The sequence below is a fragment of the Sinohyriopsis cumingii genome, chromosome 13 (assembly GCF_028554795.1).
Source record: "Sinohyriopsis cumingii isolate HCF-2022 chromosome 13, ASM2855479v2, whole genome shotgun sequence".
Lineage (NCBI taxonomy): Eukaryota > Metazoa > Mollusca > Bivalvia > Unionida > Unionidae > Sinohyriopsis > Sinohyriopsis cumingii.
Window position 1 is genome coordinate 63,484,432 of NC_142973.1, and position 19,267 is coordinate 63,503,698.

The following is a 19,267-nucleotide window of genomic DNA, read 5'->3' on the forward strand; positions in this document are numbered from 1 at the left end:
TCTCCTGATATTTTATGTTCCGCATTTCAATTATTCTTTAGAGCAGCAAGGTGACTTCTGCTGTTTGACTAGATTATTGTAATTTCTATATAAAGCAAGAATGAAACTTGATGACCTACATTTTAGATCTGCTTATAGCTATAGATGTGGGGTGTTTTGCAATGGCTGAAGCTCGTTCACGGCCAGTCACTGTATATTCCTTTTGGTACCGTCTATTCTCACTTATAAGTCAAGTGCAACTGCAAACTGTACAGATTTAGATATGCCGCCGCCGGCTTTTTTTTTGATGTGCAGTTTGTTAGGAGTAGTCAGTCGAATAAACATGACCCTGATCTGCAGGCGCATTATGCTACGCCAGATCAGGATCTTTGTTGTTTGCAGTTTTACTCTTCTTATAAGCGAGTGTATACGGTATTTTATATCCTCGATATTATTTTTTTATATCTCATGTCATTCCTCGATAGAAGCCAGTTCTTGTCAGAAAATTTGAAATCACTAGTGCGTTTTCTTATGATTTAGTGCCTTTGAAAACAAAATTGAAGAACAATAATCAACTTCAGATCGTCAACGCGTTTATTTGAAAAGCAGACCAAAATGGTAATAAATTCATTTTGTGTACATAGCTTTGTAATAGCTATTGTTTATATAGCTTTAGAATAATGTGTTTAATGTGAAGTTAAAATCACCAAAGACAAAACACACAGTAACACCCCAGCTTTGGGGACAAAACCACGCGCCGAACTCGTGCTTGCCCAGTCAATAGCGTGCTAACGGGAGGTGGTGGAGGACGCGGTGGTTGCCCTAGTGACAGAGGCCTTGTGCACAAAAACTTTTTAAACATTTTCGAAAATGACCAAAATTGTATGTTTGTAAATTTGTTACTCTTCAATCCCGACCTTTTAACAAATTGCATAACAAACCCGTTTAGCATGAATTTGCAAATTCATTTATGCTGCCATTGTGTTTCATAAACGAACTTCTACTCTATCCATCGCCCCACCCCCACCCCGCTAATTCTCTTTCGCATCACAGCGAGTTTGAGGGATCCAGACATCGATCAATAACATCGTCTGAGCACAAATCAGTTAAAATTGATGTCTGTCTCTGAATCCATTAGACAACCACTAATAGTTAGATTCATGTTAAAGGGTGGATGTATTTTCCCAGGGCCATAGAGAGCGATCCCGGGCACTGAGGTAAGAAACACCCGGGCTTCTCCTAGTTCTTGTTCAAGCAAAATTTTTCTTTTATAAAGTTAAAGTGTTGTTCAGTCTGGGCCCATTTACGGGTCCGGGCCTCGGGGATATATCCTCAGTTCCTCTCCCCTCTTGTCCGCCGTGGATGGATTATATTTTTCTAAACGTCTGCTATGTTAATTTAAAATAAAGCCGATTTCTTTAATATTGACATTTGAATATTTGTCAGTTGTTATCTAGTTTGAATCGTGTGTGTATTGCCAGATGTGAATTGCTTCCGATAGTGATCGACGACTTCAAACTTCAAAACGTTACAGCGATCTTTGCTGAAGGGTCTGTGTTTCTCCAGTTAACTTTATCTGGATGAGCAGTGAAAGGTTGTTTGGATTCGGTGAAAATTTTTCACATCATTGTACTGTTACTATTGTAGAGCACTATGCATAAAATGATGCTTGACTGTCTTCTTTAAATGATCGAATTCAGAAAAGGACAAGTCACCAAATTGCATTAAATTGCAGGAAAATCGTTGTCAACCAGGGCTCCGCCCCGGGCCCCACTGGTAGAGCGCTGTGAGCTTGTCCCCTAGCTGATGGGTGGGTTCACTAGCCCTCTCCTGGCTTCGTCCATTCGGGACTCGTATTCTGGTCCTTTGGGTCATCATCGTCACCCTGGGCGCCATTTACCCTTAGTACGACACTGCACAGTAGAAGACAACTGAAGACAATAATAAGGCACACTTATTTCATGTACATGTACATGTCATGGACAGCTCAGAAATATTAAACACTTAAGAATTTAAATCAGCAATAAATTATGTACTGCAAAAGCATTGATTTGTGTGTGTGTGTGTATGTGTGTGTGTGTGTGTGTGATTTTGGATTTTTAACGTACCTTTAACAATTTTTCAGTCATATCGCTACGATATCTGCAGTGTGTCACTTTTTAGTGATGTCTAGCACTGATGCATCATGCCGCAGATATGTAGCATGATGTCCCATCCAGTCACATTATCCTGACACCAAGCCGACCAGTCCTAACACTAACCTCTTAACGACGAGCGCCTAGCGAGGCAGCTATTAGTACCATTTTTATAAGTCTTTGGTATGACTCGGTCGAGGTTTGAACCCGCGTACGCTCTAACCACTAGGCCACCGGGGCGGTCAGCATTAATTTAACGTATAATGTAAACTTATTACTTTGAGGTCCAACAGTCTGTACAAACGAAGACAACAAATGATATAGTTATGACGTCATTTCTAGATCAAAAGGTACATAATGACACAATTATCACTTCTAAGAATATTAATATAATATCGTAAAACGAAATGTATTGACTGAAATGAAAGAATTCACTCAAATAAGTATATTAAATGTCCATAAAAGAGGATTGTAAGAACTGTTCTCGGAACAGACTACTTTGTTTTAAACTATTTTAAAAACGGCCTAATGGCAAGATAATTGCGATCGAACGATTTATCAAGCAGTTTGCTTTGAATAAAATATAGACTAATTTTTTAGTTTTGTTAACGGAAAATAAGTAATCAGATTTGGAAAAATGAAATAATGTTTGCATTCTTGACGAAAGCTGCAAAGAAGCTTTTACCCACTCCGTTCATAACGAATTTTTATTCTCCGGAGACTCTGCAGCGCACACACACACACCCCACCCCACCCCATAAAACCCACCATTTGATTGTTTCACCTGTATTTGTTATTTTTCATAGGTCATTTGCACTGCTTTTTTACTTGTACTGTGAAACTATGTGTATTTCTCTCATTACTAGTATAATATTAAGTAAAGCAATTTCTTGTTATTTCCGTCGACACATTCAGATTCTTTCCGGAGTTTATATTAGAGAACTGATTAATTTTTCAAACATAAAATTGAAAGTAATTGTTGAATATAAGATGTAAAGATACAACCGTTATTCTGTTTCTATTTATTGAGGAATACAAGCTGTCTCAATATCTCAATTGAAGGTGGGGTTTACTCTTCATATTTTGTTTGTCTAGATCGCATATCGATGCTACCGATATTGTTTGTCAAGATCGCATATCGATGCTATCGACATTTTGGTTTCCTGTTTCAGTCGTTTTACTCATGAGCAATGCCGTTCTGAATCAGAGAATAATCTATAAATCCCGTAGTATGCTTAGAGGATTATTTGACAAAAGGAATGATGGTTCCATTTTATATCTTCTTACATTTTGTTATTTATAGATCATCAAAAAAACAAAATCAAAAACAAAATATCGTTGTCCGAATTTCAGCCAAACACCCACAGCGTTGGACAAAGGATGAAGTGGGCGTATGGTTAACATGGTGTTCAGAAGAGTACGCAATAGAGACTGTGTCAGCTGAAAAGTTTGACATGAATGGTAAGGTGGATGGACATTTATTCTAATTGTACCCAAATTCTTGAACAATGATTGGTGAATCACTGGGCCAAATATATATAGGAAGATCATTCCATATATTCGCGACCTGCCAGTTCTTGTCAGTAATACAATTTTTTGTACTTTTTAAAATCATCTTTCAATATATTTTCAATACTTAAACATTAAATTTTAGTTGAACTTTTTATCTATAGGTAACTACTACTCCAGCCATTGTATCGCAAATAGCTTACCGCATAGGCCGTTTCTAAAAATAGCCTAATTGGCGCAGCGATTCTCACCCATCTGAACTATTTACATCTGAACTATCCACCCTTACGACACTGTCGTACATTCGCACGAGTTATTCGTACTACTTCAGTTTGTTCATTTCACTGAACAAATTTGTACCTAATATCGTCTTCGTAATAATCATTTCAAGATGCATTGTTGGCCTAAAAATAACATCGCATCTCGTGTCCTTAGCTGTCCAAATTTTCCCAATTATGCTAAACTCAGATTAAGTTTTTTACAGTTGACGTTTTCTCTGAAGTACTCATATTTCATTTCTAATTTAATTCGTAAATGCGTATGGTTATAGAGCCGTTCACGGTCTGTAATCATGCAATAAAATAAGGACCTGTGGTTTCTTCACTTTTTTGGTCCTTACTGGGCATGCGTGAATTCACTGCTTGCTTCCCCTGTGCGAAACAATGTAACCAGGATGGATTCATTGCCTCTCAGTCTCGCTTTCTGGATAAACTCGTTACACGTCGATGTTGGTTGTTGAACTTCAAACGTATTTTAAAGGCCACTAAAGGTTGAGACAACACGCAAATAAGTTCGTTTTCAAAGTTTATATTTCTGAGAAAAATGAAGAGAAAAGGTTGCTGACGAGAACTGATAGGACGTCAGGACGATAGCACCCCGTCTCAGACGGGTAATATGAAATTTGGCTATAAGGCAAACACTGAAATTAATATGGCTCCCACACTTTGATATAAAATTTAATAGGACATGGTTTTCGTTGGTTGTTAAAAATCAAAGACATAACTAGATGTGGAGGAGAATAAATATATACGGCTACAAGACTGTTAAGAGTTTGCCATGTTTCGATTAAAATCCGCTGACTGATAGATGCTCCATTATAAAATGAATTGCTACTTAACCGGGAGTGTTTGTAAACTTTTGATACAACAGATTGAAACAAGACATACTGCATTTTTCGTATTGATGCAAACGTCTGCCTGTGTATTGAATTTAGAAATTGCGAGCCTCCCAAACTCCAAACATTGTACGTTTCAGACAGTCCAACGGCATTTTGCAGCCGTATGTACGGTTATTCTTGGCAACGGCCGGTATTGTCTGAAAATGGAGAACAAGTTTGGTTTAAATAGTCGTACCAATTAGTCGAAAGCATTAGTCCATACATGCACATACAATACAATTTTAATTTTTATTTGTTTGTTATATTTAATATGTTAATATATAAATTATTACAACAGTTTTTGCGCCCCATCGACAATATCTTAATGCTTTGTGGCCTCTCTTTTACGTCTGCGCGAGGCTATTTTGAAATTCCAATAATTTCAGTTCATTGGTTTACATCAATTGCGCATGCTTACGGTACTGCTCATGTTTGTGTTTGTGCTAAGTAAATTAAGAAAAATTAGAAATAGAATCCGAATATGGTATTTTAGCATTGTGAATGGGAATAATCCGATCTGTTTGATTTCATTACACCATTCGACTGTGCAACTAACATTCAGACTTAACGCCGGTTGCTGAGCTACTAGAATTAATCCATCTTACAATCATTGTATTTCCTTATGTAACACAAACCTAACTGCTAACGGCAAAGAATTATATCTGCCGGAGCATAATGCGGCAGCAAATCAGGTTGTATTCCGTTCGCTTAAAATTAAAAAGAAAATTTTTTAAAAAAATGAAGAAACAACTAATATTCAAAAGTGCCGGTACATAATGCGATGGCAGATAAGGGTTCCTGCTGTATGCGATCTGGTTAGCTTTGTACACGAACAAAGGGGTATACATGCGTACTTCTTTATTAAATCAAATTCTCAGCATAATGTATTGATCCAGAGGCACAATCCCACTAAAAACATGATTTAAAGATGAATGTCTGGAATGAAATGTGTCAAAACAGTATACGTCTCAATTTTTTTTATACCTTTGTTACAAATGCAAATAAATAACATCGTTAATTTTGAAAATTTTGACAGGAGTTACAATGCCTGTGGTTTCTTTAGTGATGTTTGTACATTTTGTAAAGTCTGTTATTGAAGAGAGCAATTATTATTGATAGTGTTAATTTAACTGCATCAACTTCACTCACTCTAACAAGTTAATATTTAATGGCGTATATATCCACAAAAAAAGGTTTCTAGAATTTTCTGCTTTAAATCGTAGTTTTGTCAGTGGCTTTATGGTTCATATGTAAACGCGTACATAAATTTCGTAACTCAAAGTGGTGTATAGAAAAGATAATCTTTTGTAGGAAAGGCATTATGCTTGCTATCCAGAAGTGATTTTATGGAAAGGGTCCCAAAGAATGGAGATGTTTTGTACAATGGCCTCCAGACGCTTATCGCCAAAAATGCAGGTAAGAATATTTTTATATTATTTATTTTGGCAGAAATGTATACTTTAGAGACCTATTTTACCACACAATAAATTCAAAGTATCCGTAACGTTTTCTGAGGCAAAACTCTACTTTCCCAAAGCAGCGACATTGTTTTACACCGTTGTTTATATTCGATCCCGGTTTCATAAGAGCAGCCATTAACCAATCACGTGATGTGTCAGCCATGACGATTCTGAAATGAACATCAGATACCGTAGGGACCGCGATGAAAACAACATCAGTCTTTTTGTTTACATTTTATCTTTGCTCGTTTTCTCTTAAAACTTGACATGGATAGCTATGAAAAATGTAAGAAAGGTAGACGTAGTTCATGTTCCGTCAATGGATGTTCAAATAATCGTCGCAAACACAATTTATGGAAGAAATCAGTGCATCAAATACACGGACAAAAGCATAAAAACGTGTGCATATTTGGTACCATTTACATTTTCAGTCTACGCCGTCAATTTGGCATGCAAAATTTTAAATTCTTGAATTCCAATCTTAATCAGGTAAGTTGAAATTACTGATGATATGAATTTCAAGAGAAATAATTATAGAAAACAATCACGGACTTATGGTATTATCGATTGTGCTTAACCATTTATCCAAAGGCCAGCTAATCTCAGATCTCAGAAGTAGGTATGAGACTTAGGGCGATTATAAATCGCACAACAGTGCTAAATATATGGAAGGAATATCTCAACATGGACAAATTATGTTCATTTTAAAGACATTTGGTTGACAGGCCAGCAACAAATTCATGATTGAAAATAGCGGATTTTAAAATTACATTTTCCAAAGTGTTATTAATCCAAATACGTAGCGAACATTATTTTTGGGAAGGACTAGTGAAGATTCAGCCGCACTAGTAAATTTCTCATTCTTCTTGTCCTTCTTGCTACAGTGACATTAATGTTATATTCAAGTCCTGAAGAAACTCATATTTTTTCTTATGAGTTAAAGTTTTTCACTTGATTAAAAGTGACACTTGCACTGACACATACAGTTTATCAATTTTATTTACACAACTCTAATTTAAATAATTGCCACATTCATCATAACCAAAAAATCTGAAGCAACACAAAACTATGATTTTATTAATGTATAGTCACAGACGCATCCATCTTTTGAAACTCCTGCTAAAAAATTAAACGATCTTGTTCAATTTCATCAGCTATGTGTGACATAATTTTCTCTGCATAAACTTTACGTATTCTCGTAACGTGGCCATTTTTATGATTTTCTTGTGGTTATCTGCACTCAATCTTACAAGATGTTTACTTTCCTGAGACCAGTGCAAAATATTGTAATCTATACATGCATACAAAACCTTGATAATCAGACAGCCATTCCCACTCTTTTGGACGCAATAGTTCTTGTTTGAAAAATAAATTCATCCAGTTATCGGTTGTTTAGAAAAAGCAGCTTATATGTGGATTCGTGTGTGTTTGTGTGTCTGTGTTTTATAACATGTCATTTATTTTGTAACCAGCCTTGTCCCCTACCCCTACCATTTTTTGAAACGTAATTGTGGCTTTGGAAATCCTGCTATATCGAAAACACGAAATACATGGCGCGAAGCCATGGTCGCCAGAGTTGGAAATTTTTAGTTTGGCAAAGACCGTTAAAAAACAAAGAAAGAACAAAAACAAACAAACGACAGACCCCCCCACAAAAAAAAATAATACAAGGCGAAAACAAAAATAAAATAAAACTAAACACAAATGATTAAGTCTCATATATTTGATAAAGACACGTTGATCTCTCTTTCTCTCTTTCTCTGGACCGTCGTAGGATGGAAGATACAGGGAAAGATTCGTGTAAAAACGAGCTTAGCGGATGATGGTAAAATTTAGTCACACGGACGAACGGAAAATGAAAATGTTAGAAATGGAGGAAACAAATAATTTTATGGTCGGCAGTAACGTTAATTAAATCATAAAAATGACTTAGATCAACCGTACAAATGCTTGAATTACCGTTCCATGGTTCGTCATTTCGCTTATTTTACATACCGACAGATTATAAACAATTTAACTATCTATTAAGCAAAGACTTGTATTTGAATTTTGACAATAAATCACTTCATTTTTACATTAAAATTTACTGTTATTGGAATTTTCAGTATTTTCTCCTTGTTTTGTATTTACCTGTATTATGTATGCCCTGTTTGTTGCACCTTATGACCCGGATCTTCGTAAGGTCACGTGATATGTTTAATTAAAATTATGATGTACGGAACTAAGCTTCTGCTTAATATATGAGTTGAGTTGATTCATCACAATATCTTTCCTATGAGATAAAACATTTGAAGATTTTATAAAAAGGAAAAAAGACGTGACTGCTAACCCTGAAAAGTAAGGTAACAGGTATCGTTTGCTATTCAGGGTTTATACCAGGTTGTAACAATTTACCCTGTATGTATGTATGTATGTATGTATGTATGTATGTATGTATGTATGTATGTTGGTATGTAGGTAGGTAGGTAGGTAGGTAGGTAGGTAATTGTTGCTGTAGGGTTTAACGCCTTCCTTCAGCACACGATAGGCTACACATGGTTGCCAGTGTTAATGGTGGAGGAAGAACCCGGGAAATCCCCGGAAAGAACCACCGACCCTCGAGAATGTATGTGTGTATGTATGTATGTATGTATGTATGTATGTATGTACGTACGTACGTACTTACGTATGTATGTATGCATGTATATATGCACGCACGCACACACGTACGTACGTACGTACGTACGTATGTATGTATGTGTGCATTTATATATGTATTTACTCCTTTGCTTAGTCATTATTTCGTAAAAATTATGACTGATAACTTAGTTCGTCGTGTCCCACAATTAACCACTAATAGTTGGCATTCTGGAGTACAACATTATATTCGGATTATTTAGTTTCATTGTTAAAGATTAATTGCTCTCAACTATCTTTGCACACCTGTAAATCAGGAGATCATTTTCTCGAGTTTGTTTTGTTTTGAGAGGTTTACACATCTGTTAGTTATATGTGTTCCCTTTCACAGGTTCACCCCCTCTTCTTTTTTCACCCATTATCATCCCTTTCCTTTCTTATGCCCCTCACATCCCCCATCCCAAGACCAAAAACTTGGATATTTGTGCTTATGTACAAACCAGCTAAAAATTACGTGCGAGACTTGAAATCCCTCCATTCCCATTTGACTCATTTTTCTCGTTTTATTTGGGAGGCCAAACCGTGCTGATCATCTAACCACCTAGAGTCATACACAAAACTTAAAATCTCCATCTTCCATGATGCTTGGGAGGTGGGGATGGTTGTGCTAATTTATGCGAATGCCGTTTCATGTGTGAAGGCATGCATGGATTGGTAGGAACTTTCGTATCCTCGGACCCTTTAAAAAGATGGATAGCAATTAATGCCTTCTAAACGTATGTTTTTGCAGTGTGTTTTGATTTAGATTTTAAACGTAGCTTTAGCAATTTTCCATTCATATCGCTACGATGTCTGCAGTGTGGCAGTTTAAAGTTATGTCTAGCACTGGGGCATCATGCGGCAAATATGTAGCATGATGTCCCACCCAGTCACATTATCCTGACACAAGGCAGACTAGTCCTAACACTAACCTCTTAATGCTGAACGCCTAGCAAGCCATCTGTTAATACCATTTTTGTAAGTCTTTGGTATGACTCGGCCAGGGTTTGAACCCACGACCTCTCGTATCCGGGGCGGACGCTCAAACCACTAGGCCACCTGAGCGGCAGATAACAAAAACTAAATAAATCAAAAGGATGGCAAGATTTCAGGTTAAAATATGATTCTCAGATGACTGTCATGTTATACAGACTGTTTCTGTTTCTCACATGTTTACCACTGAGGTTTACTTTCCAGAGTAATTAAAAATATTCCCATGACGTCAATGACATGTGATTTGTGGGGTGAAAAAAGCACAGGAAAAGGATATCATGTCGTAGAGACAATCTGACACAAAACTAAGAACATTTCTTTCCTTGATTTATGATTAATGTATTGTAAATTGTTTTATAAATATAATGTTCCTTTGTGCATAAGCTATGCCATAAAAGAACATAAGAAAATGTGTAGTTTCTGAGAGTTATCTTTTTATGCCTCTGTGTGTTGCTTGCACACACACACACGCGCGCGCGCACGCGTCACTCTGTATCGCAATACACAATGCAACGTAAGAACTAGGCACATATGTAGTCAAGTGCACACACACACACACACACACACACACACACACACACACATATATATATATATATATATATATATATATATATATATATATATATATATATATATATATATATATATATATTATATATATATATAATTGTTTTTCATACCATTTCGAAGTCAAAATCTATTCGCGCGTAAAATCAACAATTTGCAGCATCCACACACAGTGCTATATCATACACGATCCGATCTTAACTATCTCTTTTTCTTTTTCTTATAGCTACGAACATCGTTTGTCAACAATTCCCAAGCTACCCGACGGTGATGCCCGCTTCGTGCATAGCATGTCCAAATCCTCCACGTGCAAGTGTGTCAGGTAAGATAACGTTTAGCGCGATCTTTATCGCATGTTTTATGACTAACGATGGATTATATGAGAAACTGACATATCTTCGAGAATACTAGTTATTCTGACCGTTTTCTGAATACATTATATTTGCTTCCGAAAATGAAACGTTGTGCTAGGAACCAAGAAAACAATTAAAAACACACAATGGATTTAGTCACTGTTGACTTTACAATGGAAGGCATTTTACATGAATATAAGTAATAACGATAATCCAGTGAGATTTTACCTATCGTAGTCTTGTGAAGGAAGAGAGGACACAGTCTTTCTAGGAAGAAAGAGGCGAAAGTTTAATTACGTAGAAATTATAACTGAAGCCATATCCGTGAATATGTACTGTAACGTGTTTAGGCTCTAATAAACAGTAATAAAAGATTGAGAGAGAAAACAACAAGCTTTGAAAATTTAACAAATAATTTATTTCCCTGGAAAAACACTGTACAAATATAAAAAATAAGAACTTACGGTTTTAAGAATCGATTCCAAAAATAACCCAAGAATAATCGACGAATTAAATTAAGTCCTGGTAATGAAATGTTCTAATGAATTCAAGTTCGAGTCCCGACGAAAATTCCTAAATGAAAGGCGATGACGTATACTGTATCCTTTATAGTACAGATGTTTCTACAGTTCTTTGTTGATCCACAAACAATATTCCGGTGTTTGAATTTCGAATAAATTTTAAGAAATGTCTTTGTCCAAGAATTCTGTATGAGCACTCAAATATTTCCAGGAAAAACAATTAATCTTTTAGAATCCAAATAGTTGAATAAAAATATTAAACTGTAACTCCAAACTGGTCACAACAAAACACTTTCCAGTGTAAAGGCCCAACTGAGAAATATCTCTACAAACATTACTATTAAATCTAACTACTGCGCAATTTCGGAAAACCCAGAATTGCGAAATAGAGGCTGTTTACAATCTAAAGTCACATACCCCCAGCATGACCTTGATAAAAACCAATCATTTTACTCCCAGAATAAAAACAGAAAGTTGTTTACTTGTCTCGGTGATTTTTGAATCAAGGTCGTGAACTAAATCAACAATAGAAACAGTGTTTCTATTATTAGGTGTTGATGAAAAGAGTCTGGTCAAACTGAATTTTCTGAAGAAAGAAATGCCAAATCAAGCAAACAAGATTACATTACTTTGTTATGTAATGAAATTAAAAATAAAAAGATTTTAAAACTTACAAACTGTTAAATTAAATCAAATATAAATTCAATCAAATATACATAACAGTACCAGTTACATAACTTTACTCCAGGTCAGAAATTATTTTGGTTAAACAAAAAATAGCTGTTGATGTGTCTGGGGATGGTTCGAATTCATCAAATTGGAGAAAAAATATAAAATGTTTTGAATATGCAAGAATTTGGTCTCCCTCTAGTGGCTGTAAATAATAATTTGGTCTCTCTTTAATAAGAGTAACTATGAAATGGATCACCTTTTTATGAGTGTAAATAAGATTTTGGTCTCCTTTAATGAGTGTATCTCCCTTTAATGACCGTAAATAATAAGTTGGTCCCCCTCTAGTGACTGTAAAGAAGAATTTGTTCTCCCTTTAATGAGGGCAAATATGAATTTGGTTTCCCTTTAATGACTGTAAATACAAATACCTCGTCAGTTATAAAATACCCATAATGAAATTTGACTTTTTGCACTCTTCATAAACATATACAATGGCATCTAATGTGTCTTTTTATGAATAAGGAATATTTAATTTTTATAAAGTAAAGGGGTTTCCATAATGAATCACTATTTGGCTATTTTTTTCTCAGCTGTTGTGACATAGTTTTTCTTATCGTGAGGGGGTTCAGGTAGTTTGAGGAAGACTTCCTTCTGGAAAGCTACACTTTAATTCTCCATCCATCTTTGGGAAAGTCGTACTCTTATGTATTTCCCCATTCATTTACTACATACCCATTTAATCTTACATTATTTTCTATCATTCGAGACAAATATGCAATCTATATTTTGTGTCGCACTCCCAGGCATGAATTATTTTTGGTGTTTCCACATAAGTCAGCTTGTTGATATTCTTAGTTCCACCGAATCGAACGTGTATAAATTCCAATCTGCTTTTACCATTCACACCGTGCAGAGAAAACTATTTGGAAAGCACACAACAGAGGATGTTTAATACAAAACCACATTCATTCTGTAGCTCTTTTTTACATGGCGTATGTATACGTCTCAGCATTATTTGCCTAAACGTATCCCTACGCCGTATCAAAGTTGTTCTTTCAGTTGACTCAGAACAAACCATGTGTGTAGTTTTGTATGTGTCTCATATTTAATCTTTAATCAAGTGACTATGAAAATTGTGTCCTGTCTATACATGGAATGCAAACAGATTCTTTAAAATCGCGAATGTCCTCCAGATGTTCTCCAAGACAACGCCAATTCTTTGAAATAAATATGAAAGCAACAACAACAAAAAATAGTCCAAAAAGCGTGACTTCTGTATAGAATATATGCATTTACCATATGTACACTTTTTAGACAGAGTTGTATTCAAAGACAATATAGCATAATTATTGTGAGCATATATATTACAATATTCTTTCATAATCAAAATGGAACAAACTGACTGAAGTGATGTAGTTTGCGTACGTCACCTGTACATAAACATCCACGATCCTGAGTAAAGATTTTGTGAGTGTTTAGAAACGAAATCTCCATTTTGCAGGTATTTGGAATCCAATTAATGTGTAAAGGAATCGTCATCTAAGAATAATAATCATGTTGCATCCAAGTATTTGCTGGAACACTGCGTTATGCACTTGTCTACATAGCGGCATCTGGCCTTTTACTGGAATACAGATATAAGCCCAGTAAAAGAGAGAGAGAGAGAGAGAGAGAGAGGCATGCATTGTCTGTTCAGATTTATTCTTCCCAGCTTCTTCCTCTGCGATATAAACCTCCGCCATGCATAGCCTATTATGTGCTGAAAAATGTCGTTAAAGCTCACAGAAAAGAATCATATTTCTTCAGTGTGCAGTATTTTTAGTACTTTGATTATGTTATCTCTCGCCTACGTTGGTGGATTGTTGTTGTTATGGTCGATGTGACATTTTTCAGCGCATGATAAACCATAATAGCAGGTGCACAAAGACTTGATTTACTGGGTTTGTGTGTAAATCACTTTATCTTATATTTACTGGGTTTCATGTGTAAGTCACTTTATCTTAAATTTTCGTGCATTTTTTTGGTATTTTGATTTTAGCATGTTTTGAAGAGAGCAACATTATAAGCACAATGGAAAATCATTCAATGAATTTCGAAGCCAGAAGAATATTTCACTGGATAAATTTGTTAGACGTAACTGGGCGATACTGATGAGAACAGTACAAAATCCATCGAAACTGTTTGAGCATGTTCTAAGCCCCATTCTTACAGTCTGTAACTTTAATTAGAAAGTTAAGTCAGAATGATCTAATAATCGGGATTTTCTAGATAAGCTCTCCTTGACTGCTAACTTTAAGTTACATAGATATATTGCAAGTATTGCATCTATTTTCATGGTTTTAAAATTTGAACCTGACTTTCGTGCCAACAAAATTTAGAGAATACGGGCCCTGGACATATACTGATAAAGACACAACGTGACCGTGACCGTGACACACACACACACACACACACACACACACACACACACACACACACACATATATATATATATATATATATATATATATATATATATATATATATATATATATATATATATATATATATATATAATAATAATAATAATAATAATAATAAAACACTCAACAAACGAGAAAATGTTTAGTGGATTTGAAACATTACATGAAAATCAAACTGAAAACAAATACTCTTTTTACAAAAGAACAATCTTACGATAATTATCAATTATACAAAGGAAAACATTTACTTAGCACATTAAGATACGCTAGCAAGTAACTAGACAGTATTTTTTATGATCCGAATTTTTTTCCAAAGTTGGATTTCCTCCGAATATGTTTCACAACATCCTGTTTGGCCTCCAATATATATATATATATTGGTTAGAATATTAGGGCAGCAAATTATAAATTCACGATATTTTTATATTTTTCCTTCAATTCTAAATCTGAAGTTTCATAAAAGAAAGTTTCAGTTAGTAAGTAAATAAGTAAAGAAAAATGCATTGCAATAGAAAAATCTTGTACTAGCAGATTATATTAGTGAAATACATAATCGCGGATAATTTTCGTGAATGAACATCACGTGGGACCTCATTGTTTTGTGTTCTGCATCGATTGCAATCGAACTGTTGAGCACATGCATGGCCATTACGTGCAAAATCTGGTGGCGGCAACCTTTTTAATTTGATGCAAAAAGCTAAAGCAGTGTCACTGAAGGCAATGTAATGACAGCAAGACACATTCTCTGATTAGAGTACAAATATAAAATCGTCTGTATATGCTAAAATATACGTGAAGCTGTTTTTTTTCTTCTTCTTTCCGTATATCTCTCTCCTAATATATTTAAATCTAATATGGAATATATATAGTCAGATCACGCTAAGACAGATTCTAACAGGTTTCCCACGTGGTGCGCACTTCCTTGTTGCTATCTTTGGGGTCAGTTTATCTGGAATTAAAGGAAACCAGTCACAAGTCAGTACTTGTCGAAGGCAAAGCTTCATCTGTACTTTACATGTTTATGTACCAATAATATAATGTATGTATGTATGTATGTATGTATGTATGTATGTATGTATGTATGTATGTATGTATGTATGTATGTTTCGCGAATTTCAGAAGGATGCATAATCATACACAAAACAGAAGCTCTTGTTCGAACTATCTTGGGTTTGCTCGTGTACACGTGTTTTGCTTTGATTCACGGATATCAGCATGCTTTAGCACTGGTGTGTTTTAAAAAATATCAAAATATCATTTTAGTATGAAGTTATAAATGTGACGTGCCGAGGAGAGAGAGAGAGAGAGAGAGAGAGAGAGAGGGTGGGGCGTTTTTGATTCACTTAATTCAGTGAAAACTGTTTTCCATGATTACATCTCGTAAACTACTTCCATGAAAGACACGAAACTTGGCTCACAGTTTTATCCTGAGGTCAAGTTGGTTTGAATGAAAACTGTGTCCCTTGAATACCCAATATGGTCACAACAACCGCCGTATTGAAAATTTATTTTACCGCTACTTAACCTGAATGAATGGTCATAACAACATGGAGTTTTCACTAAAAGACTGCTTATGATATGTAGTACATTAACATAGTACCGATCCGATGTCAACCATGGCTGTCATCTTAAAATTATTGTTATCGTGACTTGTCCCTGACTGTTGGTTATGTCGACATGAGATTTTCACCAAAAAAATACTTCCTGTAAAATCTATTTGGTCCTAAATGAAAATGGTGCCAATTTGTGGCGGCCATCTTGAAGAGCTTGCACATGCTAATTCTCTTGAACGGATAGTCGTATCGTCATGGGGTTTCCACAAAAATGATTCTAAGAACAAAATGCAATTCGTCGTATTTGAAACTGGTGACAATTCGACCTCACAAAAGGCCGCAGAGGAAGCCATCATAACAATCCCCGTCTTTCTGAACTTGTTGCTGTGTCTACAATGGGTTTCCATACGAAACTTCCTTTTGGTATTTTGATGGTCCAAATATCCAGAAGGGAGGTGGTACTGATCTAATCTCCCAAAATAGATTCCAGTGTTGTCATCCCTATAATTTTGTTATCGTATCTTCTTTTTTCGGTATCGGGTTTTCATAATACACTTCTTCCAATGAGCAGTTTGTCCTTAATGAAAATATTGCCGATAATTCCTCCCACTATGGCATTCACAGCAACCGTTGTGAAAATCTTGTAAGGGCTGCTCCGCCTGAATGGATATCATATCGGCATGGGGTTTTAACTAAAACACTTATTTCGATATGCAGTTGCTACTATATTAAATGATGCTGACCTAACCTCCAACATGGTTGACTTAACGACCGTCGTTAAGAAATTCTTCAGAACATTCGGGTTGTATTGGTGCAGGTCTGACGAACAATATGTCTCTGCTGTTGTGAATGAGTTTGAAAATGAGATATACTCGACTTTAAGGTCAGGTCAAAGGTCACTGTTTGCATTTTTGTACTTCACTGAACTTTAAAGCACAGTGATTTGTATCAGTACAAGTGAATTTTGACAAGGTGTTGTATTTAGTTGTTTTTAAATGTACAAATTGACAAACCTATCATTGATTCAAAGGTCAAGGGTAATGGGTCTCATATTTGTGTTATGGCTTTAATCAAATTGAGCATTACGTATTTGTTATAACATACCTTTAAAATCACATCCTGAAGATGCTTTGATAGAATTAGTCAATCTGACCGTATCCAAACTAATTAACGCATGTGTAATTCTACCAATGAAAAAATTCAGACTGGTAGACATTGATTCTCTTGAACATTGATATATAAGGCTATTTTCTCATTACTTTTAATTAAATGAATTCCTTTTCCAGGAAGAGAAATTTAGCTGAACGCTTGAACAACTTTAAACTATTAAAGTAGTTTTTAAGTTTAATTTTTATGTCTTCCTGATTCGAAGTAAGAGTAAGTGTATAAACGCTTGTCAAAGGTAATGCAATGCGTACATTCAAATTCCGCTTCCTGTGCAGTTGATCACATCTTGATTTCTGGAGATAGGTACTTCTTCAAGATATTTCGACCGAATTCCGAAAAGTTTTGTCAACTACCATGACCTTTCTTTTCCGAGGAGAAAAACGCCACTTTCAAAGAAATATTATATCTTACACCTGTGCTATTTCAAGTTAAATTGCTCAAAAGAGTCGCATAATTTCTTTTGCGAGCCCTTAGAGTCTCGTAATGCGAGCAAACAAATTGAAATTATTGGATGAGTTTCGTTATAAACATTAGAATTGAGTACAAATGTTAGATTGTATTTTTCCGATAATGCAAAATACTAATTTTATTTGACGCAATTGCAGAAGAACTGAGTGAAATGACTTTGAAAAACATTCGGACGTCTCAGTCATTACGCCTTGGCCTCAAAAGACTTCATGACGTTATATGTTATACATATATGGGGTTTCGCGGTATTTCACCACAATACTTGCTATAAATATTTAAAGCAGGGTAGTCCAACATCTTCGACACCGTGGCCATATGGACCAGAAATGTAAAGTTCGTGAATATATATATATATATATATATATATATATATATATATATATATATATATATATATATATATATATATATATATATATATATATATATATATATATAACTTACCTATTGTAAGAGCGCGTGACACAAAAACATTTCTCGAGACACATTTGGCCTGTGCGCCTGCTATTGGACCACCCTGACTTAAAAGCAAAGTTATAAAATTGTAAATGTAAATATTACAAAAGAAACATTATTATATGGGTATATAGTTATCTAAATAACACAGTAGTCAGATATGGGAATATAGTTAACTAAATAACTTGGTAGTCAGATATTGGGATATAGTTATCTAAATAGCACATTAGTCAGACATGGGTATATACTTATCTAAATAACACAGTAGTCAGATATAGGTATTCAATTAACTAAATAACACGGTAGGTATGGGGATATAGTTATCTAAATAACACATTAGTCAGATATGTATATATACTTATGTAAACAAGACAGTAGTTAGATATGGGTATACAATTAACTAGATAACACTGTAGGCAGGTATTGGGATATAGTTATCTAAATAACACATTAGCCAGATATAGTATATACTTATATAAATAACACAGTAGTCAGATATGGTTATATAGTTAACTAATTAACACAGTAGTTATAAGATAACCAGGTTTTTCCGATAAGCAAGTCTGTAAACTATTTGTTACGAACGCATTGTTAAAAATCTTTTACATCAGTGGATAATTATGATATACTGTATTGTATATAATTATTAAATCTTAAATTTTGATGCACCATTGGTCCTTAAAAATTATAATCCTTTTTCTCCTCGAAAGCTTTGTACAAAGAATATTTTTGGTATTACAATTTGGCACATTTAACGCACTTTAGAAAATGATAGTTAATTTTGTAAATTATTTTTTGTACCTTTAATCATTTGTTCACTTGAAAAAGTTTGTAAAGAGTGTACGAAAATTTACAGTCAGTACAGCATATCAGTTCCAGTTAAAGCATGTACAGCATGAAATTCATATTCATGAAATGCAATCGTATTTAGGTCAGTATCATTTACATATTGCATTTTGTGTCGGTTTCCAGTATTGGGGCATTGTGAATGTAAACCAAAAACATATCCATGGAACGCGACTTCCACACCACTGTGCATTAAATAGTCTAAACACAAGTCGTAACCAAAGTGTGACAGGGGAACAAAAGTAAAATTATATGCCCTATCACTGTCGTGGTGGCTGTTATAAGTACTGTTTGAAAATAATGCCAATTTTA

At 34.9% G+C, this 19,267-nt stretch overlaps 1 protein-coding gene across 6 annotated transcripts in view; it reads left to right on the forward strand.

The window, feature by feature from the left end:
• LOC149785713 (transcription factor ETV6-like) overlaps positions 1 to 19,267 on the forward strand; it is a 119,939-nt gene that overhangs the window by 65,461 nt on the left and 35,211 nt on the right. For 4 of the 6 annotated variants that reach the window (XM_089979581.1, XM_089979578.1, XM_089979579.1 and 1 more), the window contains exons 3-5: positions 3,468 to 3,575; positions 6,091 to 6,195; positions 10,684 to 10,779. In XM_089979581.1, the coding sequence (XP_089835707.1) occupies positions 3,468 to 3,575; positions 6,091 to 6,195; positions 10,684 to 10,779 (309 nt within the window). The remainder of the gene's footprint in view (positions 1 to 3,467; positions 3,576 to 6,090; positions 6,196 to 10,683; positions 10,780 to 19,267) is intronic. The other 2 variants (XM_089979582.1, XM_089979583.1) reach the window with 1 other exon arrangement.